At 55.6% G+C, this 15,384-nt stretch overlaps 1 protein-coding gene across 1 annotated transcript in view; it reads right to left on the bottom strand.

Moving 5' to 3' along the window:
* The window catches only part of LOC123856508 (guanylate cyclase D-like), a 38,165-nt gene extending 23,165 nt beyond the window's left edge, over positions 1 to 15,000 (bottom strand). Inside the window, exons 1-10 of the mRNA XM_064575850.1 lie at positions 14,984 to 15,000; positions 14,030 to 14,760; positions 11,220 to 11,515; positions 8,698 to 9,052; positions 5,092 to 5,176; positions 4,326 to 4,422; positions 4,114 to 4,242; positions 2,908 to 2,926; positions 2,743 to 2,792; positions 71 to 247 (exon numbers count right to left, since the gene is read on the bottom strand). Coding sequence (XP_064431920.1) covers positions 71 to 247; positions 2,743 to 2,792; positions 2,908 to 2,926; positions 4,114 to 4,242; positions 4,326 to 4,422; positions 5,092 to 5,176; positions 8,698 to 9,052; positions 11,220 to 11,515; positions 14,030 to 14,760; positions 14,984 to 15,000 — 1,956 coding nt within the window. The remainder of the gene's footprint in view (positions 1 to 70; positions 248 to 2,742; positions 2,793 to 2,907; positions 2,927 to 4,113; positions 4,243 to 4,325; positions 4,423 to 5,091; positions 5,177 to 8,697; positions 9,053 to 11,219; positions 11,516 to 14,029; positions 14,761 to 14,983) is intronic.
* Between the last annotated feature and the right edge of the window lie 384 nt (positions 15,001 to 15,384).

Below are 15,384 nucleotides of genomic sequence, written 5' to 3'. Positions count from 1 at the left end.
ATCTGAGCATCTCTTGTCTCCCTGCCCTCCCCATGGCCCCCGTAGCTTCAGACCTGGGGAGGGTTCTCACACGGATCAAATCCAGCAGCAGAGAGGCCTTGAAGGTCCAGTCCAGCCACAGAGCCTCATTCCGCAGCAGGTCCTCCAGGCTGCCCCGGGCACAGTGCTCCAGCACCAAAGCACTGACCCCAGGGGCTACAAAGACGCCCAGGCAGGCAGCAACATTCTCATGCCTCAGCTCCCGCATCTGTTGGGGCAATGGGCACAGTAGCAGCCCCCAGGGGCTTGTCGAAGGCTGGACCAGGTACAACCCACATCTGGGCCTCCAGTATTTAGCACCCAGCACAGGGCAGAGCACAGAGAGACACCAGAAATATTGGATGGATGGATAGATAAGATGGATATGTGGATGGATGGATGGATGCATGCATGGATGGGTGAATAGATAAATGGATGGATGGATGGATGGATGGATGGATGGATGGATGGATGGATGGATGACGGATAGATGGATGGATGATGGATGGATAGATGATGGATGATGGATGGATAGATGGATGCATGTATGGATGGATGGGTGAAAAAATGGATGGTTAGATGGATGGATAGATGGATGATGGATGAATGGATGCATGGATGCATGGATACATGGATGGATGGATAGAAAATGGATGGTTGAATGGTTGGATGGATGGATAGATGGACAGATGATGGACCGATGAATAAGTAGGTGAAAAACTGAGTGGAAATGTCGTGGGTAAATAAGTAAGTTGTAGCCAACTCCATGGTATAGGCATCTAAGCCTGTTTCCCCAACCTAAGTGGCACCATGTACCTGTAAACTGTACATTCTCTCCCCCCAAGACTCAAGGACTGATGAGGAGAGGCAGAAGACCAGAAGGGATCAGCCTCAAGAAGAAAACAGCCTCCCTGATGGCTGCCCAGCAGGTCAGAGAGCTCCAACCCAACCAGCAATGCTAACATTTGTCCAAGCAAGAGAGATGGGTTTGGTGTGGACCTCCTCACAAAAACAGTTCAAGGGTCAACTAAGTGGGGGAGACCTGAATGTAAGTCACAATCATACTAATATATCTGGTGAGTTGAGAATGGCCTCCATCCTTTGACCCTCCTGATATCAAGAGGCGGGACATCTGTCCTTTCCCTTTGAGCGAGTTCTGTGATGGCTGTGACCAACAGAACATGGTAGAAGTGGTCTTGTGCATTTTGGGTCTGGGTCTTAGGACACTGGCAGCTTCTCTTTTCTGTCTCTTAGAGCCCTCTCTGTTGGGGCCTTGAATGGCTCTAAGAAGTCCCTCTACGCAGAGTCATCATGCTGGAGAGACCACGTGGAGAGGCCCTTAGACTACACAGAGTGGAAAGTCAGGTCTGGCTAAGCCCACTCTTCCAAATGCCCTGCCACGCGTGTAAGTGACCAAGTGTGTAAGTAAAGCCATTGTAGGCCCTCTAGACCTGAGGTCAGCAGACTCTCTGCAAAAGTACAGTTCATAAATATTTTATGCTTTGCAGGCCATACGGTCTCTGTCACAAATACCTCGGCCATCTGAGGGCAAAAGCTGACAGAGACAGTATGTAAAGGAATGCGCATGAGTTCCAGTAAAGCTTTTTCTATAAAAACAGGCCTGTGGGCCATAGTTTGCCAACCTCTGACAGCCCATTTAAAGCCTAATACCATTGAGTGGCTCCCAACCAATGCCAAATAGAACCAAGGACTTGCTCAGCTGAGCCCTGCCCAAATTTCCTACCCACGCAAGCATATCATAAAAATGATTGTTGTTTGAAAGCACTACATTTCGTTACGCGGTCACAGATAACCAGAACATAGTGAAGGTTCTGAAAAGCCCGATGGCTAACTCAAGCAATTTCCAAACTTATTTGACCACATCTAGGACTCTTCCTTTTAAGAAACATCTATTCACTCTGGTTGCAAGATGCCCACCAGGACATGCCTACCCTCGCCTCCAGTCACTTAATCTTTCCAAACTGGATTTCAGGTGGTGGTCATGTGGGAAATAATTATAATAAAATTCACCATTTATCAAAGGCACACTTGCTGAGCAGGGACAGTTCTAGGTTATTTCATATGTCCTCTCCAATCCTCATCCTTCCCCAGGAGTGGACTTCATTAGTTCCATTTTACAGGAAAGCTAAGCGTTTCATGGAGGCAGAACTCTCCTTAGGACCCTCCTGACTCAAATCCTGTGCTCTGTCCTCCAGCCCACAGTGCCTCTCAGGATGGTGGCAACCTCAGGAGTGAAGGGGCTCATGTGGTTAGTGATGAACAAGTGACTGGAAGCTCCCTGAAGGAAGGAGCCCTGTCCCTCTTCTCCACAGCTGTACCCCCAAACCCAAACATGGCCTGGCACATAGGTGGTACTCAGTACACAGTGAATAAATGGGTGGACGGGTGGAGGGTTGGAGGGCAGGGGATGGGGTCCTTCGAGGGTGTTGATGATACTGATGGAAGGGACTGTGTCCCTGGTGGTCGTGGTGTTGGCCATGTTGGGGTGGTGACGTGACTTCAGGGATGCTGGCGTGTGAAGATGGCAGTGATGGTGTATAATAGTGGTTGGGGGGTTGGCCATAGGGCAAGACTGTGACTATAGGAAGGACTCCTTCCGGAGGCTAGAAGCTTCTATGTTGAGTGGGGCCCACTCCATACCACTAGGGGTCTCCTGGCAGCACCCGCTCCACAGCCCGCCCCCCACCCCCTCTGCAGCCCTACCTTTCTCAGGAGGCTGAGACAGCTGGGCCGCAGCTCAGGGGCCACTCTCCCTGTTAAGGAAGAACAAGAGTTTACCGTCTCTGGTCCCCAGCTGGGTGGCCTTGGGTAAATCCCTCGGTGTTTTTGGGCCTCAGCTTCTTCCCCATAAATGTATCCTTTCTGTACGCTCCGAGCCAGGCAGAGCCTAGCCAGCGGAAACCAAAGTTAGACTTTCCCTTTGGTGGGGCGAAGCCAGGGGCCCGGCTTTGGCTGACAGACCTGCGTTCAGTCCTAACTCCGCCACTGTCTAGCTCTGTGACCTTGCGTAAGTGACTTTGGTCCTCTGAGCCTCGTGTTCCAGCTCCAGAAAGTGAAGATGAGACCCCCACCCACAACGCAAGGCTAACAACTGGTGCATATAAAGCATGTGAGCTCCCAGTCTCAAGGTCAGCTTTACTCTGCAGGCCTCAGGCACCCATGACACCCCAAAGCCTGGGAAGTGACTGGGGCTGGGGAGGGCGGTCTGTGACCCAGGACCTGTAGGAGAGGGGAGGGTGGGTGAGAAGGAATCTTTGGGATGTGGCTCTGTCCTCGCCCCGGCCTGGCCCAGAGCTAGCTGCATTCTCAGCCCTTTGCCCCCTGTCACTGATGGGTTTCTGGCTCCTCAGCCGCACCCACGGCCCGTCAGCTAACTCAGAGAAGCAGACAAAACACGCTGTGTACATCATTAAAGCCTCCTTTCAGCATAAAAGAAAAAAGATGGGATTCCCCTGGAGAGAAGGTGGAAAAGAAGGAGCATGAGCCTCATGTCGCTTCCTGTACAGTTAGCCCGGCTCGTCAACCGTGAGTCACAGAGCATGAGAATGGAAGCATCAGTGAATTGTCGAATTTGCGAACACAGCACCTGAGAAACCACAGCAACTTTAGAATCCTGCTGGTCTAATCTCTGACTTTGCAGCCTTCCTATCAGCTGGTGGCGAGGCTCTGCCCAGAGGTTGTCTCGGGCTGGGTGCCGGCCCACACCTCTGAGCCTCAGGGACCTGGGATCTCACTGTCCCTTGCCGAAACAGGTGGGACAGTGACCTAGGCTAGAAGCCCTGGGGTGGTCCCATGCTGGGAGTGCTCAGGCCCAAGTGGCCAGGAACCGGTTGTTTCTTAAGGTCCGATCACGAACCATGCTGAACTGGGAGCTGGGAGTCCTGCTTCCCACTCTTACCATGCCACTGATTTGCTGTGGGACCCAGGAAAGTCACCGGTCCTCTTCAAGCCTCGTTTCCCATCCCGTAACAGGAGTAGGGCATACCGACGACCAAGAGGCCATGGGCTCCCTCGGCTTCTCCCAAACTGACTGCAGCTCCTCAGGCCTGGACATGGGGTGGCAGAGGCCCTCACCTGGTACAGGGCCACATTGGTGGGCTCCTGGGGGGCCGGCAGGCTCCTGGCTGACCCCTGGGCCACCGACCTCAGGCTCCCGCCATCCACCGGACTCCTTGATTCGCTCACGCTGTCCATGTGCAGCCTCTGGGGGGAGCAGTCGTGGTCAAGAGCCTGGCCAGGCTTCAATCAGTGGCTTGCCCAGCCAACCCGGTGCCTGCCCCACCTACCCGTCTGCTTGGGGGCTGATGGATGAAGGTGAGCTCCTGGGCTGTCAGCAGGATCCGGTGGGGGCCCCGCACCAGCCACAGCTGTTGGATGCCCAATCTGGAGGCAGGAGAAAGTGCAGGGCAGAGGGATGGCACACATGTCACTCCCACCTTGATCTGGTCCCTTGGACCTGCGCTGACCCCAGAGCCCTCTTCCTGTCTCCCCAGCAGTACCAGCTGGGCTGGGAGGGCACCGCTGAGCACTTCCTCCTACAGAGACCCTCGGCCCCAGCTCAGGGCTTGCCATCTGGCCTGATATGCCTGCTGGTCCCTAGCCTGCGAGTTCCCAAATTACCTGGAGGCTTTCTGAGGTGATCAGAGCCTGGGGTGAGGGCTGGGCGTGGAGGGCTACCCCTCCCAGGTATGGCTGAGGCTCAGGGAACACAGAGGACTTCAGACCCAGGAAGAATTGTTTTCAATGCTGAAGGGCCCAGGGAGTCATCCTGGTCCATGTTCATAACCTAAAGCTCAGCAAGGGACAGACCTGTGTAAGGTCCCAGGCTTCTTCCCCAACTTTCAAATGGACCTTTTCGGGAGGCACCCCAGCCTCGACAGGGCCCTGACCGAGGCTCTAGGACGGACAGGAGTGCTGGGCAGTCCTTGAGGTGCTGGGATGGGGAATAGGAAAATCTCCTGCAGGTGGCCAGGTGTGCCTACGGAAGAGAGGCCCTGCAGGGTGGGGGGCACCGAGGGGCAGAATTAAGCTCCAGTGCAGACAGAGTCTCACCTGATGAGGCAAGTGAGGGCCCCGCCGGCCAGCACCAGGAGACAGGCCAGGGCAAAAGCGAGGAGGCTGCCCGGGGGCTGTGCATCTGTGGCTGGAGCAGGGCGGATGTGAGTCTTAACAGTAACAACAGCACAAGGCGGGCAGCCCCCTTCCCCCAGCTCCTGCACCTCGTCCTTGGCCTTCCTCTGGGAAATGGGAACAGAAGCCCCTACCCAGACCCTCCCCAGGGATGAGGCTCAGAACGGCCTCCAAGTGGGAAAGTCCTATCTGTGGACTGGTCATCACACACAGATACTGATTCCTAGCGTTTCTGTCTGGGTTCTTGGGCTCCCTGTCCCCAGGTCCCCATGGACCCTGCTCAGGTCCCATTATAGTCCTGATCATACTATGGTCTTCTGTCTCCTGGCATAGCAGGTCCCTTCCCACTAGACAGAGTAGCTTGATAGCAGGGCCTGTGTCTTATTCATCTCACTGTGCCTGGCACCCAACATAGGGCCTGGATGTGGCAGGTGCTGAATAAAAATTTTGTATCCCTCTCAATTGCTGTCCTACTTTTTACATCCTCCTTAGGATGGGCCACTTACTGTTTTGGCAGCCAGTCTCATTGTCCTTCACTCTGTTAGGAGAGCCCTCCTTACACTGATTCCAAATCTCCAGCCCTCATGTCAGAAGTTGGCTATAAAGAGGCTGCTAAGGATCACTGGGCAAGGTTGGGAGGGCTACTTGGTTTGGGCAACACCAGCATCCGCTTAAGGTGGGCAAGAAGGCTAAATGCCCAGCCCTGTTCTGGAGAAAGGACATTGACCTCAGCTGCCACAGGAAGGGGGCCATCCCTTCCTCCTTCCTTGCCTCCTCCTGTCCTCTTGTTGGAGGACCAGCACTGCTGTCTGCCCTCTGCTGAGGCCCCCAGTCTGAGTTAAGTCCATCATAATAATAGCAGCAAATACCTTGCAATCCTCTTATACTATCGTACTGCATGAAGCACCTATTCTGAGGCTATTATGTATTTCAATTCGGTTACTCTGCACAATGATCTCTGGAAGTAGCTATGGTCATGATCACAATTTGGCAGAAGAGGAAAGAGAGAAGTAACAGTCTGGGTGCCAGAGACTGGGTTCAAACCCAAGCAGTTTTGCTCTGGCCTCTGGGCTCCTCACCACCGCACCATCCTAACACTCTCCCAGGCTCCAAGGGGCTAAGCTCTGAGGCTTAATCTGGAGGCGACGAGGGAGCAAGCATACAGCCCGCGCAGAAAAGCATTCCGGACCTAGAGGGCAGCGAGTGTCAAGGTTCTGAAGCAGGATCGGCCAGGTGTGATCGAGGGAGGGCAGGGCAGAGCGGGAGGAAGACGGGCCAGGATGCTGAGGGGCCAGGGTGCTGTGAAGTCTGAGGCCAGGACTCTGGTGTGACTCTAGGTGAGGCCACAGCTCTGCAGGTTCTGCTGGGGGCGTGCCCGATCTGATCACGGTTCCAAAGTATCCTCCAACCTGTCAGGTTGTGCAAGGACAAGGGGGAAGCAGGGTAGCAATCCAGTGAGAGATGATGAGGGCCTGGCTCGGGGAGGGTGCAGTGAGTAATGGGAACAGCTCTGCTTCTGCGCAAATTCTAAAAATGGAGCCCTCATGGCGTGCTGACCGACCAGATGTGGGGTGTAAGGAGACAGAGGGTTCCTGCACCTCTGGGAGGTTGGGGGGCCGTTACCTGCAATGGGGAAAATGATGGGAAGCAGGCTGAGGGGCAAACCAGGAGTTCAGGGTCAGACAACATCAAGTCTGAGATGCCCACCAGACCTGCAGGTAGCATCTTACTGGACATGTCCAGTAAGAGGTGGGGCAGATGCAGAGTGTGGGAGCCAACAGGCTGGAGACGTCAATCTGGGGGCCACAAGAATGAATGAGATGCCAAGGGAGTGAGTGCAGAGAGAACACAGAAAGGCTCAAAGCGCCGAGGCCACAGGAGTTGGTGGTAACAGGTCAGCACTGCAGGAGAACAGAAAGGTGCCGGAGAAGGAGCAGGGGAGGCTGGAGAGCGACGGGGCGGCAGGGAGGAGGGAGTGGAGCTGACCGCTCCCTGGCCGAGCAAGGCACAGACTGACTGCTAGCGCTGGGCCTCAGCCCCATGGAGGCCACAGGGGCCTCGATATGGCTGCTCCTGTTACGAGAGTTGTGGGTCCGTGGAGAGGGTGCAAGAGAAGAGGGGAAGTGACATTTAATCCCCTTAGCATGGACACCATTTCAAGGAATCTTGCTCCCAAAGGGAGTCAAGGAATGCGGCAGAGGCTGAAAGGAGAGGTGAATGAATGAATCTCTAAGGTTAACATTTCAAGACAGAGATAATCAGAGAAAACAAAGAACGTGGCACATCCTCTTGCCAGCAAGACCCCTGAGGCTCAGGCGGCAGGGAAGCCAGCCGTGGACAGGACAAGTCCAGCCAGTCCTGGGGTTCCTAAGTGCCCCCTGGGGGAGTGGTTTTCACTGAGAACCTGTGACCACACAGCCCCTTCCCATCTCCTCAAAGTACAAGCTCTGCTCCTGGGCTCTGCCTTGCCCCTCGTACAAGGACAAGCCGTTGAGGGTGCTAGGTCTTTGTTCCTATTTATACATGAGAGACGGAGACCCAGAGAGGGTATGCAACTTGCCCAAGGTCACACAGCTAGTCGGCAGCAGCATTGGGCACATTTGTCCCAAAGCCCCTGCTGTCTGGTCTCTCAATCCATAATGTCTGATCAGTTATACTGGAGATAATCATGACTATCCTGGGCTAGAGTGTGAGTTGCCATTTTCGGATCCCTGAGAGAAGACACATCTTGTGGCCAGGACTGCTACTCAAGCTCCCACCACCTCTTGGTGTCCCGTCTCAGAGCCCTGTCCCAGAGCACCTGCCCTACCCTGTCCCCCGTTAGCTGGTGAGCTTCATCATGGGTGCTAGCTGTGAGCAGGAGTCTTATCTGCCATTGCATCCTCAATTCTCAGCTCGAGCTTAGGACACAGCGGATGCTCAATAAATGTTTGCTGACTGATGTGTTGAGTGAATGAATTGAAACCTGCTAGACAGTGAAGTCTGTGAGCCAGGGCTGATGGAGGAGGATCTCCTGTGGGCTCCGTCAGCCCCTGGCTTCCCCATTCATCGCTCTGATCGCACTGTGTTGTATTGTTTTCAGCTGTCCCTGTCTCTGCCACCAGACAGAGGCCCCTGGAAAGCAGGCCCTGGGGCTGGTCTTCAAGTACATCAGCTCTATGAGGGCAGGGACATCATTTCATTCACTCCTATATCCCTGGGGCTGTGCACAGTGCCTGGCATGTGGGAGGTCCTCCAGCAGCATTTGTGGAAGACGAGGGGCAAAGAAACAATTGAGGGAAGGTAGCTTCCTGAGCTACCTGCTAGTCTAGGGGACAGGTGACACTGGTCCTCCCCAGCGTGGGACACACACCCTATGAACATAAAGCAATTCACCCAGGTGCTGTGGGGAGCACAGAAGAGGGGTTCCAGGCCTGACAGGCAAGGTGGGGGGCACTCCAGGAAGAGGAAAATGCATTAGATGGATGGACAGCTAGATGGATGGATGGATGGATGGATGGATGGATGGATGGATGGATGATGAATTACCTTTTATGCACAGCATATTGGGGTCAAACCAGCAGCTGGAGTCACGTGCCGGAGGGGCCCCTCCTGGAAAGTGTATGGCCCTGTCCAGGGGCTGCACTCGCCACGTGCCTGTGTCCAGAATGTGGGTGGGGACCAGCTGGCTTCCCTGACCATCTGTGTCCAAAATCACATACTGAGCCAGCCTCCTGCCCTTCTCATCCGTCCGGATCCTCTGGCTAAAGCCAGCCACGTTCAGAGCCCCTGTATGGTCCCCCAAGTGGGCCCCTGAGAGCCCAGCACCATGGCTTTGAGAGCGGTTCAGGGCATGGGCCAGCAGGACAACAGCATCATAGATGGTCCCAAAGAGCGGGGACACCTGTGGAAGAGAAGGTCCCTCAACCCCTTAACCCCATGGCACTGACTCCCAGACATCTCTGAGCCCTGCCAGCCGCAATCATGTGGATTATCACCCCCACCCTGCCCTCAACGCAGCCCTCTCTGTGGTCCCACCGTGACCTCAGTCCCCACTCAGTGGTGTCACAGTCTCCGTGGCCACCCCCAACTCCGATGCCTCACAGGCACCTCAAACCTGCCTGATATGTCTGAAACTGAACTCCTGTTCTTCAAGGTTTCTGTCTAGTTCTGTTGCCCAAACCCCACTCCTCCCGCACTTTGGGAAATGGAACTACCACCTGGTGTCTCAAGTCCAGGTTTGATTCCCAACTCCTCTCTTTCTCTCTTCCCATTCGTCATTGAATCTTTTTGGTTTTATTTCAGAACTTATTCACAACCCAATTGACTCCTCACCCCCTCTGCTCCTGCCACCTGGGTCCAGGCCCCCTCACTGCTTACCTGGCCCACACAGGAGCCTCCTAAAGCCTCCTTGCTTCATCGGGTCTCTTCAGGCCACTCAGGCAACCAAAGCGATTTTATTTATTTGACAGAGAGAGACCCAGCAAGAGAGGGAACACAAGCAGGGGGAGTGAGAGAGGGAGAAGCAGGCTTTCCGCGGAGCAGGGAGCCCGATGTGGGGCTCAATCCCAGGACCCTGAGATCATGACCCGAGCCAAAGGCAGACGCTTAACGACTGAGCCACCCAGGTGCCCCAAAGCGATTTTTTAAAAAAAAACATAAATCAAGGGGTGCCTGAGTAGTGCAGGCGTTAGGTGGCCAACTCTTGGTTTCAGCTCCGGTCATGATCTCAGGGTCATGGGATCGAGCCCAGGGTTGGGCTGTGCGCTCAGCACGGAGTCTGCTTCAGATCCTCTCTCCCTCTCCCTCTGCCCCTCCACTCATTCTCTCTCTCTCTGTGTCTCTAAAATAAATCTTTTAAAAAAATGACTCAAATTATTCCTTACTTAAAACCTGCTGATCATTTCCCATTTCACATATAAGTTGAAACTCCTTACCCTGGCATAAAATGCCTCACATGGCCTGGCCCAAAGCTCATCTCAGACCCTTGTTGCCACGTTTCATGACAGTCCAGCCTCTCTACGCCCTCTGCCTGTTCCTCTAGCCTCCAAAGCTCACTGTGCCTCCAGGCCTTACACCTAACGCTGCCCCTGCCTGGTCGCTCCTCACCCAGATCTGCACCCTGGCTGCCTCCTTCCCATTCAGGACTCAGCTCAAGAGGCACCTCTTCGCAGTGGGCCCCCCTGCCTGTCCTAACTCCTGTTGCCCATTTCTCCATCCTGGCCATTCTCTGTCACTTTATCCTATTTCATTTTCTTGGCGACATTATCACTATTTGAATTTGGTTATATGGTTGCTTGGATATTATCTGTCTCACCCTAATGGAAGTTCCCTGAAGGCCAGGTCTGTCTTGTCCATTGCTGTGTCCCTGAGGCCTGGCCCAATGGCACAGCAGAGAGACCCAATGCACATTTGTCAGATGAATGCCTCGTTATAAAACCTTCCATCAGCATCTGCATCCCTGTCATCACCTCCAGACACGGTCGCCTTCTTGTCACCAAGAAACAGACATCCCAAGGGGGACTCAAGCGGCTGAGTCCTGTACGCCAACACTGAGCCTGCACCCGCACCCCCCGCCCCACTAGCCCCCCTCAGATTCACAGCAGTGACTCCAGAAAACCTTCCCATTCTCCCACACCCCAGCATCTCTCCTGCTGCTCTGCACAATTTGCTAGGCAGATGCAGAGGGAGAATGTTTGTGAGAGAAAGAGCAGCTGGGCCAGAAATGAAAATTGCAAGCGCTGAGCTGGAGATAGAAAAATAGAAGCAAAAAGTCACAAGAGAGGGAGAATTGACGAAGCGGGCCAAAAGCGATCAATAGGCACCCACACGCAAGCAAGCACGTGCACACACACAGACAAGAGAGAGAAAGAGGGAGAGAGAACTAGAGATGGAGAGAGAATCCCTAGGGACTAGGCAGGGACACTTTGTCCAATAAGGGACAGGTCATGTGCCCACAGTGGAGCTGGGGCTGGCCGGCCGGGTGGGTAGCTGGCCAAGGCCAGGAAGGCCTAGAGTATGTGGGGGGGCGCACGTAACCTGCCTGCCTCACAGGGCCCGGACGGACCCACCTGCTCCGGCTCCAGCTGGGCGGCCACCTCTCCACTGGCCCTGGCGGCTTCAGAGGCCTTGTCCACGGGGCTGGACTCCAGGCTGATGGTAAGGACGGCGTCGTAGACCTCCTGCAGGGGTCCGCTGTCGCTGAGAGCCAGGTAGGAGTGGTTGCGGTAGGGCAAGGTGAAGAGCATGGTATCGTAGGGCAGGAAGACCAGCCTCCCGTCTGCCAGGCCCTGGGCCCACGCTTGGCTCAGCAGGGCGGTCTGCTCCGGGCCCCCCAGGAGTGCCGAGTGCATGCAAAGCACCACAACTGGGGGGTGGGGGGAGAAGTGGCAGGCTTGCCTCTGCTGGCCTTCCCTGACACCCAGGATCTGTGGCCCGGGAGAGCTGCTCCTAACTCTCAGGTCAGCTCCCCTACCGTGAACTCATTCCTCTGCCTTCGCGCGAGAGATAGGCCCTTGGTGATAAGGCAGCCAATTTCCTCCCCAGGCCCCCAGGACAGAAGAGAGCCCCTGCCCAAGGCAAGGGTCTCACACATCTATCCAAGGTAGGGGTCCCCTGTATCTTTCCTCTTCTCCACCTGGGTCCCTGACCAGGGCTACAACCTTAGCCAACGAAGGGTCTCCACTCAGGTTCCTGCTGCAATCCCTTTCTCTAGCAAATCCAGGAAAACAGAGCCACCCAGGAAGCCTGCGGGGTCTCCTTGCTGGCGCCTGAGGCCCCCTGGTCATGTAGAAGTCAGAGCCTGGAGCCCTGGGCTCTGCTGAGCCCCTGGGTAGCCATGCTGTGTAAGCCGTGGGCCACAGGCCTCTTGCTCCCTGTGCCGGCGTAGAGGGGACGACCTTCAGAGACACACACCAGGACTGGGAAGAAAGAGAACCAGGGCTTCCTTTGCCCTATCTCTTCTGCACTGTTGGCTCTGGCTTCTAATCAAAAGAACCCTTTGTTTGATAAGTTGGGGGCACTGTTCTGCAGTTGGCCACGGGGAAAGCTGATAACCACAACCTGGGAGGAAGCGTGGACTGGGACGGGGCGGGGGGGGGGTTGGTTATTAGCCTCATGTCACCATGTCTAGTGAGGACACTAGAGCTCAGAGAGGTTTAGTGAGTTGCCTGAGGTCACACTGCTGGTAAGAGTTGGGGCCAGGAGTGTGACTCCAGCAATCTGACCCCAAAGAATATGCCCTGAACCACTCAGCCTCCTGGCTCCTGAAAGCCGGCAATTTGGTTAGAACTCAATACTCTGCAACAGGGGTGGAGAAGGAGTCTGATGAGGTGTCCCCTACCCCTTGCCGCCAAGCTCCGGCCACACAGAACTGAGCTGTCCATTGTCCCAGTCCCGTGGACGTGTTACTCCATTACCTTGCACTAGCTCATCCCTCTGCCTGGAGCGCCTTCCTCCCCATTGCCGCCTGCAATCAGCTTCTCCTTCTCAGGCCTGCCTGGTGTCACCTCCTCTGGGAAGCCTTCCCCACTCCCAAGCGAAGCAGCTCCCGCCAGACCGGAGCTCCTCACGGCTGGGGCCTGGACACCCTCTCCCCACCTCCTCCCCAGAGCCCAGCCAGGCTCGGGCCCAGGGCAGGGCTCAGTGGCTCTTGGCTGAATGAGGTGTTTACAAAGCGCTCAGCCACAAGCAGTTGCTGCTCATGACCCTGTGAGGTGGCTGTCATTATCCCCATTTCACCCACTGGAAAGCCGGGGCTCAGGGAAGGGATGTCCTGTTCCTAACGGGCAGCGGGCACCCCTGGGCCAGGTCTCGCTGTCCACCTGGCGCGAACTCTCGGCCGCACGAGCCCAGGGGCTGCCCACCCGCCCTCCTCAGGCTCCGGCTGCAGTTCCCTCAGGTGGAGGGCGCGGCGGCGGCCGTCAGGAGTCTCAGCACACTTTCCCCTGCTGCCCGCCACGCATTCTCATACTTGCCACCTTTGTCCCATTCTACTTTCTCTCTTCCACTCAGTTCTGTTCTTCTCTCTTTCTAGCCCATTCTTTCTTTTTTTGTACTGCTAGTCTCGATTCGCTAGTTTCTTGACCCCGATGGGCCACAAGCCACAGTTTGAAATAACCCCAGTCTAGATTAACTTTAAGGTCCCTTCTGTTCTCCAGGCGCCGCCCTTGCCCTACAGTCTCCCCACCGTGCGTCTCCCTAGCTGACTACTTCCTGAAAGACAGGCACTTGCCACCTCCTCCAAGAAGCCTCAGACCCCCAGGGCCCAGCCCTAAACCTCATCAGATTCTCCAAGCCTCTGTTCCCTCGGATGGCCTTGACCTCTCTGTCATAACCACCTGCGTATATTCCTGTCTCTCCATCACATCATTGCCCCCGGAGACCCGCCCCTTGTCGGTCCTGTTCCCCCACGTGACCCAGCACTCGGCACAGCAGGGGCCTGATAAAGGCAAGAAGTGGCTGGCTCAGTTGGAGAGCATGCCCCTCTTGATCTCCGGGCTGTAAGTTCAAGCCCCACGTTGGGTGTAGAGATCACTTAAAAATAAAATCTTAAAAAAAAGAAAAAAAAGTGATTCTGACTCTAGCTGCCTTCCTGGGCTCAAGTACTGCTTCGCTCTCATTTCCTTCAGTGTGCCAGGCGGGAAGCAAGGAAGCTTTTGGCTCCCACTCCACAACCAACGCTTGAATCAGAGCTCAAAATCCGACTGCACTGCTTGCCAGTTACATACCTTCTCTGAGCTGCAAAGTGCAGAGCTCAACAGGACTAGCTCACAGGCTGCAGCGAGGTTAACTGCAAGGCTGTGGTCAAGGGCTCAGGCCAGTGTCTTCATGGCCAATGAAGTCCTGTGCCCACAGGAGGAAGGCACCCAGGTACACTTACTTTTCAGGCCGTCCACACTGCAGAGCTGCTCCAGGACCTCCGTGGCCCCCTGCTCTCCGGGTCCTAGAGAGGTCACCAGCCCCACAGGCAGCCCATGTGTCCTGAGAGTCATGGCCACCTGCCGGGCTGTGGCCACCCAGATGTCCTGGTGGGAGGACATGATGGCCACGCGTGCCCAGCCTAAGTGTCTCATGATAGACAGCAGCACGTGGGCAGCCGGAGGCAAGGTGGGCACTAGCTCACCTCCCCCTTCTGGAGCTCCACATGCCCAAGAGAAGAGGGTCTTGCCCCAGCCTTGAGCCAGCAGCGCTGCTGCTTGGCAGTAACCGGGATTGACAGGGCCCACAAAAGCAGCTGTGGTATTCTTGTGGGCCAGGAACATGGCCAGGGCATGAGGGGTGTCACAGCCTGTGGAGAGGACCACGGAAACCAGCCTTGAACCCAGCACCAGTGAGGGGTCCTGGTTGGCTTGGTCCACAGCCAGTTGGGCAGCCACACTGGGGAGGGCCTGGGCAAAGATGGGGTCACAGGCCCAGGGACCCAGCACCCCTAAGGTGAAGGTTCCTGCCCCCAGGGCCAGATCAGGGAAGGAGCCAACCCACAGGAGGGCACCCCAAAGCACCACAGAGAGAAGAGGAGGGAAAAAGGCTGTCCTCGGATGACTGACAGTGGCCCCCCATCGGCCCTGGGAGGGCAGGCACATCTTCTCGTGTGGCGCACCCAGCACCAACCTTCAGGGTACAAGCCCCCCTGTAAGTCCTGGGAAAGGGAGACAAGAATAAAATTTGCGCTCTAACACTTTCTGCCATTACTCCCTGCGTGATTTTGAAGCAGACGGCACCACTCCCCAGAACCTCAGCCTCCTCACTGATAAAATGAGGGATTTGGACCCATCATGTCTGAAGACTCCCCCCCCATTTTAGGGTCCTAACATCCTCCCCAAGGCCGACTCACAGCCTGGTGATGCCCATGCACGATCCTGGGCTGAAGCTCAGTCACTCATTGTGGGCTCCAGAGTCAGAGCTATCCAGCCCCGTCTCACTGCTTCCCCGCCTTGTTGCCCTAGACCCATCTCTGAGGTTCTGACCCTCACTTCCCTCTTCTATAGAAATGTGGGAAACAAAGCTTACTTTATGCAGGGACTGTGACCATTAAGTGGGCATGACATGAAGCACTTAGCACAGTCCCTGGTACTTAGGTGTTCCATAAATCCTGCTTTTCTCAACCTATTATTTGTTTCCTGCACTCATCCCAGTTGGGCCAGTTCTCCTGGTGCCCCTCTGAGACTCCTATGCCCATCCCCTCAAGCCCAGCACCGTCCTCCAGCACTTGACTCTGCTGGGCTCCAGGGCCCA

Source organism: Mirounga angustirostris, unplaced genomic scaffold (genome assembly GCF_029215605.1).
Source record: "Mirounga angustirostris isolate CCGP_5_RB_7025 unplaced genomic scaffold, mMirAng1.0.hap1 SCAF_13, whole genome shotgun sequence".
Classification (NCBI taxonomy): Eukaryota; Metazoa; Chordata; class Mammalia; order Carnivora; family Phocidae; genus Mirounga; species Mirounga angustirostris.
The sequence above is the reverse complement of the archived record's forward strand: the minus strand, read 5'-3'. Positions and strand labels throughout refer to the sequence as shown.